Source organism: Hibiscus syriacus, unplaced genomic scaffold, assembly GCF_006381635.1.
Source record: "Hibiscus syriacus cultivar Baekdansim isolate YM2019G1 unplaced genomic scaffold, ASM638163v2 tig00111445_pilon, whole genome shotgun sequence".
Taxonomy (NCBI): Eukaryota; Viridiplantae; Streptophyta; class Magnoliopsida; order Malvales; family Malvaceae; genus Hibiscus; species Hibiscus syriacus.
This window is the reverse complement of record NW_024063096.1, coordinates 744,825-759,366: the sequence shown is the minus strand read 5'-3', so window position 1 is coordinate 759,366 and position 14,542 is coordinate 744,825. Positions and strand designations below refer to the sequence as shown.

General features: G+C 35.1%; 3 protein-coding genes across 6 annotated transcripts; all 3 read right to left on the bottom strand.

Moving 5' to 3' along the window:
• Positions 1–1,552: 1,552 nt before the first annotated feature.
• Positions 1,553–4,124, bottom strand: LOC120163485 (putative disease resistance protein At3g15700). Of its 3 annotated transcripts, none has more exons than XM_039173413.1 (3): positions 3,974–4,124; positions 3,698–3,794; positions 1,553–2,994 (listed from the first exon to the last, which is right to left on the bottom strand). In XM_039173413.1, the coding sequence occupies exons 1-3, from the start codon at positions 4,095–4,097 to the stop codon at positions 1,584–1,586; spliced, it is 1,632 nt and encodes a 543-aa protein (XP_039029344.1). In that variant the 5' UTR covers positions 4,098–4,124; the 3' UTR covers positions 1,553–1,583. The 3 variants fall into 3 exon arrangements, with proteins under 3 accessions (XP_039029344.1, XP_039029345.1, XP_039029346.1); XM_039173414.1 differs by having other exon boundaries at positions 3,698–3,773; XM_039173415.1 differs by lacking the exon at positions 3,698–3,794 and having other exon boundaries at positions 1,554–2,994; positions 3,974–4,095.
• An 810-nt stretch (positions 4,125–4,934) lies between these two features.
• On the bottom strand, positions 4,935–7,697 carry LOC120163452 (general transcription factor 3C polypeptide 6-like). Of its 2 annotated transcripts, XM_039173387.1 has the most exons (5): positions 7,635–7,697; positions 7,327–7,490; positions 6,471–6,521; positions 5,845–5,896; positions 4,935–5,160 (listed from the first exon to the last, which is right to left on the bottom strand). In XM_039173387.1, the coding sequence occupies exons 2-5, from the start codon at positions 7,450–7,452 to the stop codon at positions 4,973–4,975; spliced, it is 417 nt and encodes a 138-aa protein (XP_039029318.1). In that variant the 5' UTR covers positions 7,453–7,490; positions 7,635–7,697; the 3' UTR covers positions 4,935–4,972. The 2 variants fall into 2 exon arrangements, with proteins under 2 accessions (XP_039029318.1, XP_039029317.1); XM_039173386.1 differs by lacking the exon at positions 7,635–7,697 and having other exon boundaries at positions 7,327–7,604.
• Positions 7,698–8,692: 995 nt separating this feature from the next.
• Positions 8,693–11,241, bottom strand: LOC120163425 (ribosome biogenesis protein BRX1 homolog 1-like). Its single transcript, XM_039173362.1, has 9 exons — positions 11,147–11,241; positions 10,898–11,111; positions 10,642–10,783; positions 10,325–10,403; positions 10,074–10,198; positions 9,506–9,607; positions 9,325–9,393; positions 9,139–9,237; positions 8,693–9,013 (listed from the first exon to the last, which is right to left on the bottom strand). The coding sequence occupies exons 2-9, from the start codon at positions 11,107–11,109 to the stop codon at positions 8,882–8,884; spliced, it is 960 nt and encodes a 319-aa protein (XP_039029293.1). The 5' UTR covers positions 11,110–11,111; positions 11,147–11,241; the 3' UTR covers positions 8,693–8,881.
• Positions 11,242–14,542: the final 3,301 nt, after the last annotated feature.

Below are 14,542 nucleotides of genomic sequence, written 5' to 3'. Positions count from 1 at the left end.
AAGTGTGGAGTAATACACAAAGTTGGCAAAATGGTCTCAAATCTAAAATCTGCATGCATAATTTTCTCAGTTTTTATATCTTTGGGGTTCAGTTGGGCTACTAGGTTCCACATGGTTCAGGCCACTGATGGACCTGTTATTGTTAACCCTGAGCCCTCTATGGAGGAAGGACCAGGAGCAGGTGGTCCTGGAAACCTCACGGTCCCAAAATGTTCTCAGGGGTGTGCTCCTGGTTTCATTCTATCGGCCCAAACGATGTCGATGGTGTCAGTAACACCACCAGAGACCCCAAATGAGCTGAAGTGTGATCCAGGATGTCTCCCGGAATGTGTTTCCGGATGGAAAGATACCGACGTCGAGGACCCTGTATTCGTATGCTATCTGAGTGACAGTAAGGGACTTCAGAACACTAAACTGGAACGTGACCGCGGACGACCTACCGTTGGAACTGCCAATTCGATGAAAGAAGCCGTGAACATAGCTAGTGAACCATTAAGTACAGATCATAGTCAGCCATGAGTGGAACTGTTCTGAGTTCTATCTGATATGAACTAATAATGTTTGAGAGGTCTCATAAAAAAAATAGAGACTCCCAAGTCTTTTGGAACTTTTTTTTATTAACAGTATGTATATTTGTGTTCCCTAGATGAATAAAGAAAGAGCACAAGACACGATATGCATAAATGGGAAAGTCAAGTAGCCTATCTTTCTCTGTTTTTGACTTTTCGTATTCGAATCATGAATCGATTTTGTGACCCTTCTCATTCCAACACGGAATCAGAGAACTCCGGACCAGAACTGAATTGCCATGTCGAATCACACCGAAATTCCTTCCACAGAATCACCACAAAAATGAAAGAGCACCCTATGCTAAAGAGATCAATCAACACAAACACGAAATATAATCATATGTATAGCAGAATCTGATCAATGGAATACAGAAATAAATCAGTGACATGTACCGACCTTCAAGGAATTCCAGCTTGTTCAATCCATGAACCTCTTCTCCTCTTATCAACGTTTCACCGACGATCAGCTCTTGAAGGCAAGAAAGTCTGGAATACTCGTTATACCACAATCCGACGACGACAATGTCATTAGCATCGGACCTTTTGGCGGCGACATTTCAAAGGGATACAGAATTTCTAATTCCCAATTTACCATCAGTGAAACCTTCTCCAGATCCTTGCTCCACTCTTGTACATCTGGTGGATTTGTTAATCTCATGCCAGCTTTTACGATGAATCGAAGTTTAGCACTTGTGATGTGTAATGGCATCTCCCTTACAAGATCATGCATCTTTACAAGTCTTCCATATTTGGTTTGAGTAGAAACTTCCAACAAACAATTACTTAAGAACATGGATTACAATCAGGCATGAATCGAAAGGTGTTGGAGGAGACAATCATATTCTTTAAAAATTTCAAATTCTCATATAGTCTAGGTATTTTATTTTTATGTATACTGATGATCTAATTTTGTATCGTTTAATATTTTATAATTCTGTGTTCCTAAATTTTTAAATATTCACATCATTAACATAAAATCTTACACCGTCTCTATGTAAAGTTGAAATGCAAAATTCATGATTCATAGAGCTCATGTTTGATATGTTGAGCCATATCTCTTACAAGACCATGCATTTTAATTCTTTCATTTCCTACATTTTCTAACAAGCAATTATCAACTAGTGTTCTTACTATAGCCTGTCCCTCATCCATATCATCTATTAATCCCTTTCCAATCCAATCCCTTATGAGCTGCTCCTTTCGGATTCCTGAATCTTCACCATACGATGCACAACTCAGCAAACAATTCCGGATTCTTGGATCGTTCAAACGGTTGTAGCTGAATCTCAGTTGCCGATATATCGTGTTCTTAACATCGGTAATCCCCGGTATGTTCCGGTTCAGTTCCTCCAATGCGTTCCTCCATATAGGAGGACTGTATTCACCTCTCATGGTACTGGCAACTGTGACTATTACCAATGGCAAACCGGCACAACGATCCACAATTGATCTTGCAACCGGAAACAAATCTGCGGAGCTCATTAGGCTTCGACCGACCTTGTCCGAGAACAATGTCCACGCATCTGCTTCGGGAAGTGGTTCCACTTTTATTACTCGACAATCCATTCGTCGACATACATCCATCGATTGAGTTGTTAGCACGATTTTACTACCGTTATCTGCAGAGGGCTCAGGAATCCCAACTTTTTCCAGGGAAAAAATCTCCCGTACATCATCCAAGATTAAAGCAAATTTACCCTTGTCACTCAAGATTTCAGACAGCATCCCTGCTCGTAATGTTTCATCTTCGTCTTCCGGAATAACAACATTCATCGCCCCTGCAATCTTATCCTGCAGTTCGATAACACATTTCGTCGATACAGTGACCATACTACTATCGAACTTGATTTTATCTTTTAAGAGTTCATTGTTGACAAGCTTGACCACACTTGTTTTACCAACTCCTGGCATTCCATAAACTCCAATCTTCCGAACATCATCGTTAGTCCGAAGGTATCTCAGAATCTCATCCCTTTTAAGTCCTATCGTTTCAACGACTAAACTCGATGCCGGCAACATGCAACCAATCTGTGAACAATCATAGACAACCAATGCATCGGAAAATCCACCCCTTCCAATCAATTCATCAACTTCTTGTCCCTTCTTGCAAACATCCTTCACAAGAAATCCACGGGAGAAAAAGCCGCTGGCTCCGACTTTGGATTCGAGGTTCGATATTTCTCTGTCTATCCTATTGACATTTTCAAGCCACAGCTCGACTTCTTTCTTGACTTCCTTTCTAGGACGCAGCTCCGCTCTGATTCTCAACGTCGTATCGTCTTTCTGACCATTCAATTGATCTCTTTTTCTCTTCAGATTATTCACACTCCGATCAATGCCTCTAGGTGGTTTCCAGTGGTCTCCAATTAAACCCCATATAGTGTTCCCAACCTCAAAAATACTCCCTACTTGCTCAGCTAATTCCCTGCATTAACACCAATACCTGGCATAAGAATGTTTTGCCATAACAACTGTGTTTTACTTTTCTTTTCTTTTTTCTCTGAAATATTCGTGTTTTATATATGTATTTGACACATTCAGACATGAGTACGAAGATATGTCCTTCATATATATATATATATATACATAATCTTGATGAGAGATGAGATTGCATGGTTTTTGACGGTTTACTCTTTTGATTTGGACAGAGAGCCGCGACAGTTGGTCAATGAAAGGGAAAGAGAATAGACGATATAAAGAGATGATGAACAGTAAGAAAGATCCGGAGAGAAAGAGTCATTTCTCTAGCCTTGAGTGCATGTGTTATTAGTATTGATGTTAAACTAGGGTAATGATTCGTAGGTTGATAAGATAAATAAATCTCGTCATCGGACAGTAACTTCAGATCACATAGGTTAGTGGTAATTTCAAAGGCCGTAGTTGAACGGAAGATATGTAATTCCGAAATATTCGAAGAACTCAGAGCAGAGGTGTGGTTTGAAGAGGAAATCCAAAGGAAATACAACAATGGAAGAAATAAACAAAGGAAATCCAAATGAACTTCACAAGAACTTTTCTAAGTATGTAATTTGGAAACATTACTTATGAATTCAACACCAAATTCTGCAAAACAACTCTATCAAGAAAATCCATAATTTTCAACATTCAAACTCAAAGCTTCCACTTACATGAAACCTTTTATTGCTGAGCCCATCTCGAGAAAATGAACCGATTTTGGATAGAAATACAGATGAGTGCCCGTTCCTTGAGATGATATCCAGCAACAAAACGGGAAGTACTCATCAATTTTAGGATATAACAAGTGATTGTAACAACAAATGATGAACATCTAAGGAAAGATAAGAGGGCAATAACAGAGAAATATTTGATGAACAAGCCTGGATTTTCTCAGGATTTATATGAAATAAAAAAAAAAGGAACAGAGAATTGGGAATTAAAGTTACCTGATAACTCTGTTTGGCTGTGAAGAAAAAAGGACCATGAAAAGGGATTAAAGATTTTCTGGGAAGGGAAAGCCGGAGGAAAAGCTAGGTAGAAAGAAGGTGCCAGTTTACTTCGTGGAAACATCCATGGCCACAAAAAAAAAAAGATTAAACAAAGTGTGGGTGTTGATTCAACTTGTTTGTGGTTGATTCTTTTTATGTTTGTACGACCTTGGAGCACGTGCAGAGTCAAAGGTCAACTATTTTTTGTTTCTGTCTCGTCTTGTAGCATGACAAAGTAGTTCAATACAATCCTACACTGTCGATCATAACATAAATTTAATTCATGCTTTAAAAATTAATATTACAATTATTAATTCACTGAGTAATAGCTTCATGTTGTATCTAGCAAGGCATTCGTATATTGGATAGATAACGGTTATACCATCTCCGTACATCAAGACCTCTGCAGATTTAGAACACCTTCGTAGATGAGGCCCAAGAAGAACATCTTCGGACATAAGATATTAGGATCTCTAGAACCTTGCACCTCTCAAGAAGTCAAAACCTTTGGTAGCCTGACAGGTCTCACATGTTCTACCAGAATCAATTGATAACTGATCACATGAATCGGATTAATCTATCCTATCAGTCTATAAATAACCATCATTACCCTACACCTAATACTAATATTAGGGGTCACCGTAAAACCTCTCAATCTAGATGAGAGAAGGATCTAAATCCCTTTTCTTCACTCATTCCTCTTCTACCTTCTTATGGAGATAAAGGACTTTGATACTAGCCAACGACCACCTGTGGACATACTACGCCTCTCCGCTCAAACCAGAAAGATGAACTGCCTATAGCTACCATAACTCATTTATTCCAATCATCAATAACAATGGAGTATGAGAAATATAGAGCAAAGTTAAGCTTGAATTACACTAAATTACTTTCAAGATAAGTCTAAACACTATCCGGTAACTACAAAATTCAAGTTTGCTAGTTTACAAAAATGTACTATTTCGGCGAATTCGTTTCAGCTTGAACATTCTCGTCGAGTAACAAACTGAACTTAAGAATCTTGTGAAGTCGAGCAACCGGTTTTACTTGCTTTCTTGGAGCTTGATTTGGATCTATTATGCATTTTCCTGAAAAGAGATTTGCCTCTGATGGACCCGTCTCTTCATACACTACAGGTGGAGCATCTGCAAATAATATAACACCCAAATTCTTAGTTCATGCAAAGCAAAATGTTTGAGAAACAGAATTTAAACCAAAGGGGCAGCCTATGTTAAACACGGGTTCCAGTGTTGGACATAGATATGCTTAATTTTTCTTCTTCATGTATATGGAAGGTCCTTGAAAGATCATATCTCCATACTCATTGGAATATTTGTCGAATATAGATATCAAACATGTATACTTCAAGAAAAAAAAATGAAATCCTAAGCTAATTTTACTCAAACTATGATATCAGTGTCAGATACAGATATGTACTCGTTACATGTATGTTTGATTTTCTAAGTTTTTCCATGTATTTTAAAGGTCCTTGGGGAATCATATTCCTATACCTAGGTCCTTGATGGGTAGGACAATGGTTCTTCAAGAAAAATGAAGAGTTGAAGTAATAGAGATCAGAGTAATGAACTATGTTTCAGACTCTTCATATTTTCTAAACCATATAAACATTACGTGTATGCACAAACATGTCAAAATCTATATAACATGAATTATTGACACAAAAAAGGGGGAAAAATATGTGGCAAGAATGCATGAATTTTCAAGTTAACTTGCAATTCTCCTCTGCATAAGATAAGAAGATGATAAAGAAGAGCGAATAGGAGAAAATTAAGCAACTCAGAGAAAGTATATCAGGAAACATTACTCACCATCTTCGGAGAAAACAAAGCAAGTCCCAATTGTTTCTTCATATTCTCCAATCTGTAAATTGGAAAAAAGCCAAAATAGAAATAATAGCTTAGGCCAATCATCGACCACTGCCTCCCAATTAAAGTTCTCCGTTGTCCAGACTTGGGCATGAATGTTGGATACAAATATGCATACAGTTATCCAAACTTGAATGACACTGATATGGAAGATGTCTATAGATAATATTTTCCAATCAATTGATGGCTTCCTGAATTCTTTACATCAGTCTCATGCAGTAACTGATGCATTGATATATCATTTAGAATTTCTAGCTGTAAGCAACAATAAAAAAATGACAGATCCAAGTTGTATAGTAAAAATAGTCATCGACGTAAATAAACTTTTAAAAATATGAACAACCTGGAACTTTTCTCAAGGTAAATACTAGATTTTATGTTACTCGAACTTTCCATTTGCTTAATGTATATGTAAGATGTTCGGACATTGGTGAGGCATGATCCTCCAGATATATATATATATATATAAAATCAAGAAAATTTGGTATATTCATGTCACACACATCCAAATCCGACATTGACCTTGTGTCTAAATAACATAGCAAGATTTTGCAAGTTTAACAACTCACCAGCTTCACCTTTCCATCTATGATTAATATTGGGTTCATCGTATCCAGACCCTGAAATTCATAACAATCTGATCAAATAAAAAAGTTTAAAAAAATCACATCTAGTTCAAAACTGACAACAAATACTGGAAAATCAAGCAAGCAAATATTCCCAGACAAGAAATATCACTAAACAGAACATAAGAAGCTTACAACAAGACATTGAAACCAAACCAAACCCAAATTCAATTATGGCATAGCTTCAATCAAAGAACAAAAAATATAAGCAGGGTAATTCTTATTAGGACCGATCATATTGGACATGACACGAGAAAATAACTAAAACACAATACGAGTACACAAATATAAATGTATATAATACCAATATATACATATATATAAACAAATAACACCATAAACACCAAATACGTGGATTGCCAAGTCTAATCTTTATTAAATCCAGCAATTAGCACAAAGCAAACCATATGTAGATAATGTTCTTCTATACTTAAAGGAAGTACATGAATTGCTAGTAGTAACATATAACTAGATGAAGATCACTATAGACAGATGAAAAATCTCTGCTCCAAGAGAAGGTACAACCTTGAAAGTTGGCCAGTGAAACTAAAATTCAGTATATGAAAGCTCTGGTTTAATGAATTAACAAATATAAATGAATACCAAGAAACAAAACCCAAAGGCAAAGCTTTCTTCTCAGATTCTTCGTTTTACTTAAAATATCATTATCAGTCATATGCATTTAAGACTTGACTTCCTCGTAAATTCCTAAATACTCATCCAGTTATAAATTTTAATTTCACACAACTGAGTAAAACTTAACAGATTTGTAACGTAAAAGAAGAGTTCTAGAACTTACAGAGAGAGTGTAGGGTGCATTTGGAGGGATGTAAATCTGCGAAGAAACAGCATCAAGATCAAGTAATACATACTCTGAATCTTCTTCTCCCTCCTCATAACCATCACCTTTCTCAATTTTTTCCATTTAATCAAACCCAGGAAAAAAACCCAGAATCCTTTTCACTGCACAATGAGAAAACCCCTAATCTCAAAATCTAGATAACTAATGCAGACAGGAAAAAAAAACAAGAGGAAAAAACTGATAATAGAATGAATAGTCAACCCTGAAGAAAACATAAATAGATAGAAGGAAATAAAAATGAATACCGGTTGAAGTCGAGTAGAGATAGAACCAGGCCGTTGAAGAAGAAGAAGATCTCGATTTCTTTCTAGAGAGAAAGATGGATACTCAGTGGCGCCTCGAAGTGTTATTTCTAACTTGGCTTTAGTTCGATTTTGTAAATTCAATTTCATACATAGATATTTTGTAAATTCAATTTCATACATATATATTTTTTTGTAAATTCAATATATTATCTGTATAGATATTTTTTGTTATTTAAATATATTATCTGTACTTACTTTTTAGTTCGATTTTGTAAATTCAATTTCATACATAGATATATTTTTTTTCAATTAAGAACTTCAATTTGAATTTTTTTTAGAGTACTATTTTTATTAAATATATATTTAAATTATTAAAAAAATATTAAAAAAGAAGAAGATAAATTTGATGAAAATGATTACACAACGAAGACGACATCGTTGGAGAAGACAACGGCAATGAATACGAAGACATATTCTTCGAATCCATCATACCCCCTGGCGGTGAAGCTGAAAATGGACGACACATGAGGGTCGGTCTAGTTCGAATCCACAAGTGTTATGATTTGTATCTCCTGTGACTGCTCGTGCATGCTTGTTGCACAAGATTAGCATAGCTTTTCTTCTAACAAAGACCAATCCGTTGAACTTTCTCTTGGCTTATTCTCAAGTAGATATCATAGCTCAGACTACCATCTTGCCTTTGGTGATCAATCTCAAATGTCATCCTCTTCCTTAAGGACACAAGTTGTAAATAGTCATAGTTCACAGTTCCTGAACCAGGTTTGGTACTGTTTATATAATCCTCCCTGCAGTTTCAATTCTACTATTTTCTCTACTTTGATCAGTTTTGCTTTTATACTTGTGCTGCAAACTTGTTATTCCCTGTTACGTTTTCATGAAGAGAAGTGAAAACCATCTTTAAGGGATTATCATCTACTATGATCTACTTAACTACTCCTGTATCTGTTTAATCCATGCAATAGAGCTGAAGTTTCATCTTTAGCGATTCCGAGATGAGCCGAGGGTTATGCATTTCAGAAATGACGAACTTAAAAGGATAATGCAGATGCAACTGCAAACACATGATTCTGTTTTTGTATTTTAACCAATCCGTTGATGTAACATCGTACAAAATTAAAACTTGCAGATAAAGTAACTAACCAAAACTCATCGGTTCGCATTAGATACGACACAAGCTTAGTGAAAAATAATTCTTTTGGGTTTGTAGAAAAATGAATATTGAGATATCATTCCCTCCACATATCTGCAAATTCATCAGGCTCCAAGGGATTAGATTGCTCATGCATCTTCCGCCTTGTCTTAGCCTTGACTTTCTTAGCATACTTCCCAGCTTTCTTCCTTTTCTCCAATGCTCGGATCTGAAAGATAACCAGTGTCAAATTATTAAAATCTGTAGAGAAATACAAGCCCTAGGCTCTAATCCCATGCCGGCCTTCCGTTTAACACATATTAGGACAGAGGTATCATAGGATAATCCTCTTACCTGGTTTGGTGAGACATAGAAAGGATTCTCGTATAGTGTTGGACCTCCGAAGCTACCAGCAAATATCTTGATCGGATTCAAACAAAATCTGGGACCAACCTATAAGAGCCAGTATCTAGCATTAAATTACTAGAAAATCATAATACATATAAATATGAACATAAAAAAGCCAATATCACTCCGTACCTCAACAAGGGTCATTTTATCGAGTCCACCTCGGACCATTTTGTCTGATTCATTGTGAGGAACAGATATCTGCATTAGGAAACAGTAGTTTTAAGAGAAACTCAGAAAGAATACCTCTTACTACTATTAAGAATTTAATCCATGTTCCAAGCTTGTGCCATATATGTAGTATGGTTCTGACCTGATAATTGCGGAACCATATGTGGTCATCAACAATGGAGAAAACAAAGACGTGATCATGATAAGGCTTAGATTTCCTGTGCTCCTTCGGAGTTCCAAATATCTGCCAGAAAACAATACAAAGGAAAGTGTCATGGAACACTCGCATCTACACCCCGCAGTGTGTATTTAAGTAAAAAATCCACAGAATCAGGAAAAATCTCAACACTTCAGTGCACATAAAGATGTTATAACTTTATCTCAATGGCTTGATAGAAAACAAAAGAGAATCATCTTAAAAAGCTGTAATATCAAACAACATTCATATTGTTTCAAGAGTCAAAAAGCAGAAGCATACATGGGGGACATGCAAGATCAGAGGAACAGTCGGTGTAAAATTGTATAAACACATCTAAAGTTTTCATATCACAAATTATCTGCGAGAATAAGCGTTGCTACATGTTGAAAGATGTTGGAGAAAACTCAAATTAGCTCATTCAAAGAGCAGGAAGTACATGTTTTATTTATATGTGAGAAATACAAACAGAAAAAGAGCATTTTCTGAAAAGAGGAAAACCGCCACAAGATACCTGCATGATCATCTCCTTCAGAAGCTTCCAATGAGCATCTTTTTCAAAATTGCTAGAGAAAGTCAACAAAGGGCGTGAACCTTTCAAATGATTTCCAGTGAGCTTCAGTTCTTCCATTGTGTGAACTGAAACAAACAAAACGACCTTCATTAAGCCACAAGAAACAAGCAAAACATCATACCTCGATATGAACTAAACAACATCAAGAAATCATAATAATGAATTTTAAGAGATTCAAAGAGAAACATTACCAGCATTAACCAAAAATTTCACGGATGGACCATTGGGACACCTTGCCATCCACATGTAAAGATCTCGATTTTTCCTACACTGGAAAAGTGTATAAACATAGAACATTTTGAGCACTAAATTCTAAAGTGAAGCAAGGTAAAACCACCTTAATTTTAGCATTAACAAAAATTTAAGTAACTACCATGCTCAAAGAGTTAAATTCAACCCATATTTACATAATTCTATACACCTTTAGTTAATCAAACTTTGGAAGCTCATCAAGCACCATATTAATCATTGAAAGTGCACAAATAAGCAACAAAGCTTAATTATTTACCTCGAAAAACAGAGCAGAAGAACAACCCCTCAACTCAATAAGCTCATTCAAGGTAGACCCTTTACTACTCTTTGATTCAACCTTGTTATCTTTCTTACAATGAGGCAAAAGTGAAACCAAATTCAACATCAAATGCCTATACCTGTAAAACTCAAAACCATAAACAACGAAAACTTTAAACCCAAATCAGAAACAAAGCAACCAAACATTAATGCAAAGGAAAAATAACATATTTTTTCTTCTTCTTCGAACCAACCTGTAATTGATGCGGCGTGAACAAGTCACCATAACTTTCTCTTTGTTTCTAAAAACTTGGGGATTAGACTCGAGATTAGAGTCGGTTTGTTTCTGAACTTCTTCCTTGTCTTTCCAACCCATGAGCGTCCTTTTTGGTCTCTCGGGTGCCCCTTCACCTTGCTTTTTTGGTTCACCTGCCTGGGTTTCGCTGTGCTTCCGTTTCTTCCCCATTGGTTTTTGGCAAAGATGGAATTCAAAGTGAAGTTCTTTTTCTTGGTTTTTGGCTGCTGGAACAGAGGAAAACGAAGAATTTGGCTTTGATAAACCCTAGTTAAAACCTGAATCTTGGGCTTGGTTGGTAATTTATGGAGATGGGTTGCTAGGGTTTTGTAAAGGGTTGGAGCTAGATGGGCCTGAATATGGTCTTTCTTTATTTTTCTTTATCATATTTTGATTAGGGTTAATGGACTTTTAGGCCCCTGATTTTGACTTGCATATGCAATTAGGCCATTGATTTTGGCTTTGATATGCAATTTTGCCCCTGAACGTTTCTGGATGTAATTTGACCCTTAAATTTACTTTGATATGCAATATGACATTTGACTATTTTTTTGTATAGTTTTAAAATCATAATTAATTTTTTATTTCTAAATTAAAACTTATCTAAATTGTTAAATTTTATATTTAAAATTTTAACTTGATAATAATTTAAATATTTTTCTTTATAAGAAATTAAAGGCAGAAGGATAACTTTTTGGACCTGTAGTAGACCCAATTTATTATTTTCGCTCCTATTGCATTTTCGCATCAATTTAGCTCTCAAAGCTACTCAATTGCATCATTCTATACATCACCCTCACTTAAAACCCTAAATTAAGGGTTTTAAGTTAGAGATTAAGGTTTAGGGTTTATGATTTAGAGGTTATATGGTAATGGTTTAGGGTTTATGATTATCAATCTAGGGTTTTAAGTTAGGGGTAGGGTATAGAATGATGCAATTAAACAACTTTGAGTGCTAAATTGATACGAAAATGATAAATTGGGTTTATTACATGAGGGGTGAGCAAAACTCGACTCGAAAAATTGATTTTTTTTCAATTTCGAGTTGTTCAACTCCACTCGAATTATCAATTCGGTTTTCGAGTTCAAGTCGAGTTGAAATTTCAAAATTTTGAGCAACTCGAAAAACCAAAAATTTGGATGAGTATTTTTGACAGATTTACGATTTGGTTTCTGATTTCCTATTCCTTTAATTCCTCCTTCATTTTAAGTCAAATTTTTACCAAATTTGAACAACATGCTCTTAAATCATCATATAATACATATGTACTTTCAATTCCAATTTAATAATAATTTTTTATTTTTTCAATTTAGTCCCTTAATTTTGTTTGATTTCCGTATTGCTTCAATTCATCGTTCATTTTAAGTACATTTTTGACCAAATTTAAACCACATGCCCCTACCAATATAGAATACCCATGTAACTTCAATTCTTATTTTTTTCTAAAAATATATTCTCTTTTTTAATGTAGTCCTTTAACTTTGTATTTTACTCAATTTAGTCTTTTGACTAGAATTGTTTACAAATTCTTTCTTCACATCAATTCTTTGACTCCTTTATACTCCCATTAATCTTTTATCCTCAAAATACCTTCTTTGAAATATAATATTGCAAATATATTTTATAATTTTAGATTGTATTTTATATATTAAATAACATTGTAATGTGAAAAGAATATGAATATATATATATATATATATATATATATATATATATATATATATGATTAGATAAAGTCAAAAAATTGGAATAGATTCATACTATAGTACTATAAATAATTACAATTAAATTTGTATAGAAACTCGAACAACTCGACTCCAATAACTCCACTTGAATATCTTAGACTCAACTTGACTCGAAAATATTTCAAGTCAACTCCGAGTTATAAAATAGACTCGTCAACTCGAATAACTCGAAATTTTTTACTCGACTCGATCAAATGCTCACCCCTAACTACAGAGATAAAAGTTACCCATTTGCCAAATTTAAATATTTAATTAAGATTAAATTTATATTTCAAAAAGTCGGGAGCCAAATTTCAGTTCAAAGCTAAATTGATGGGCCAAATTATAACAAAAATGAGTTAGTGCCAAGTTGTAGAATAAAGTCGAAGTTTGAGGCCAAAATGTACATTAACCCTTTTAATCATTATTTTATTTTGTTAAAATAATTTTCGAAAAATATTTATTTTTAGAAGATATTGATTTTCTGGAAAACTATGTTATTTTCTGATGTTCAGATAAAATACTTTTCTTTGTTTGATATTTAAAATATATATATATATATATATATATATATATATATATTTTAAATAATTTATTTTTAGTGAAACAAACACTCTAAGGATTGAGCTGTAACAGCATAAAACATGATTAATTTTCCTTCATTCCATGATTTTTCTTCTCCGAGGACAAAACCGTGACAATATTCAGTTCCGACGCTAGGTAATATGACGATACTCACCTCCGACGTCGCGTAATACTTTATTGATGGCACATTCAAATCAACAGCATCAGCTACCTAACTTCAATACCAAAGGTGTATGTAAAGATTAACCGAAAAATGCAGGCAAAAGGTTATCAATTTACTTCAACCCTCAACAAGTTCGGAAACACAGCCAAAACATCATAAACAGTCATGGTGCACGTTATATGAATTCAAGCATCAAAGCTTGAAACATAATGGCCACAGTGAACCAGCACCGTTCTACGACTTATCATCGCTGCTGGTTATCAAGCCCTGCATGCATTGCAAGCATCTAGTCTATTTCATGTGAACTCTTCGGAGTTCAGATACAACATATTCTCCTTCCATTCAGTTAAAACATTACCCCGAACCCGAGGCTTAGTTCGGTGGCTCACGCAATCACCTTTACAAGGCGGTAGCTTCTACAATCCCTCCAACCTACAGTCTTCTCTGTACCAAAAGAAAGGAGAAGAAAAACAACCAAATATCGGGTTTCCTCTTTAATTAATATGTTAAAAGTGCTTTAAAGAGGCTGTTCAAGATTGGCAAGACCATATGTGCAGTTCAAATGGATGTCTATACGAAAACTGCCTAAGGGTGACTCGGTACACCCGGGAGTCTATTCTAACTAAAAGTGCAAAACAAAAATGCAGTTCAAGACGGAGAAAAAAGAGTATACGGAAGTTCTTCTCATTAACAAAAGGGCAGAAATGCTCCAACGGCCCATATATTTGCATGGTTCCTTGGGGTCCTGCAAGAATTCAGAAAGAAAAAAAAAAGTGTCACTGAAATAATGAAGTGAAGATAGCATTGCAGGAATTAGCATTTGGAAATAAACATAACGTGTTGGTTTACAACTAACACGAAATCACAAGCACAATGGCCCCTTGCCATGAAACAAAGGGATTATAATTTTGGTCTTCAAAGAATAGAAATGCCAGAGTTTGTATATACGATTATGCTTACATGTGCCATGCGAGTTCATAAGAGCGTCTATGAGAGAAAAGCATTTCAACTTAAGCAGACAGGCAAATTGATCTTTAAGAGTGCATTATAGATCGATTGCAGACTTTAATATATGTAATAGAAGGTACATATCAAGCAGATATTGTAACACCCCAATTTAGGGGCTAAATT

Coding starts and splice junctions, on each gene's coding strand:
- LOC120163485 (XM_039173413.1), bottom strand. CDS start 4,097: ATGTTTCCACGAAGTAAACTGGCACCTTCTTTCTACCTAGCTTTTCCT. Junction 3,795..3,973: donor CAGCCAAACAGAGTTATCAG/GTAACTTTAATT, acceptor ACTTCCCGTTTT/GTTGCTGGATATCATCTCAA. Junction 2,995..3,697: donor TCAGCAATAAAAGGTTTCAT/GTAAGTGGAAGC, acceptor GTGTTAATGCAG/GGAATTAGCTGAGCAAGTAG.
- LOC120163452 (XM_039173387.1), bottom strand. CDS start 7,452: ATGGAAAAAATTGAGAAAGGTGATGGTTATGAGGAGGGAGAAGAAGAT. Junction 5,897..6,470: donor TAGATGGAAAGGTGAAGCTG/GTGAGTTGTTAA, acceptor TCCAATTTACAG/ATTGGAGAATATGAAGAAAC. Junction 5,161..5,844: donor CTTTGTTTTCTCCGAAGATG/GTGAGTAATGTT, acceptor TATTATTTGCAG/ATGCTCCACCTGTAGTGTAT.
- LOC120163425 (XM_039173362.1), bottom strand. CDS start 11,109: ATGGGGAAGAAACGGAAGCACAGCGAAACCCAGGCAGGTGAACCAAAA. Junction 10,199..10,324: donor GAAATTTTTGGTTAATGCTG/GTAATGTTTCTC, acceptor TGTTTGTTTCAG/TTCACACAATGGAAGAACTG. Junction 9,608..10,073: donor TGAAGGAGATGATCATGCAG/GTATCTTGTGGC, acceptor GTTTTCTGGCAG/ATATTTGGAACTCCGAAGGA.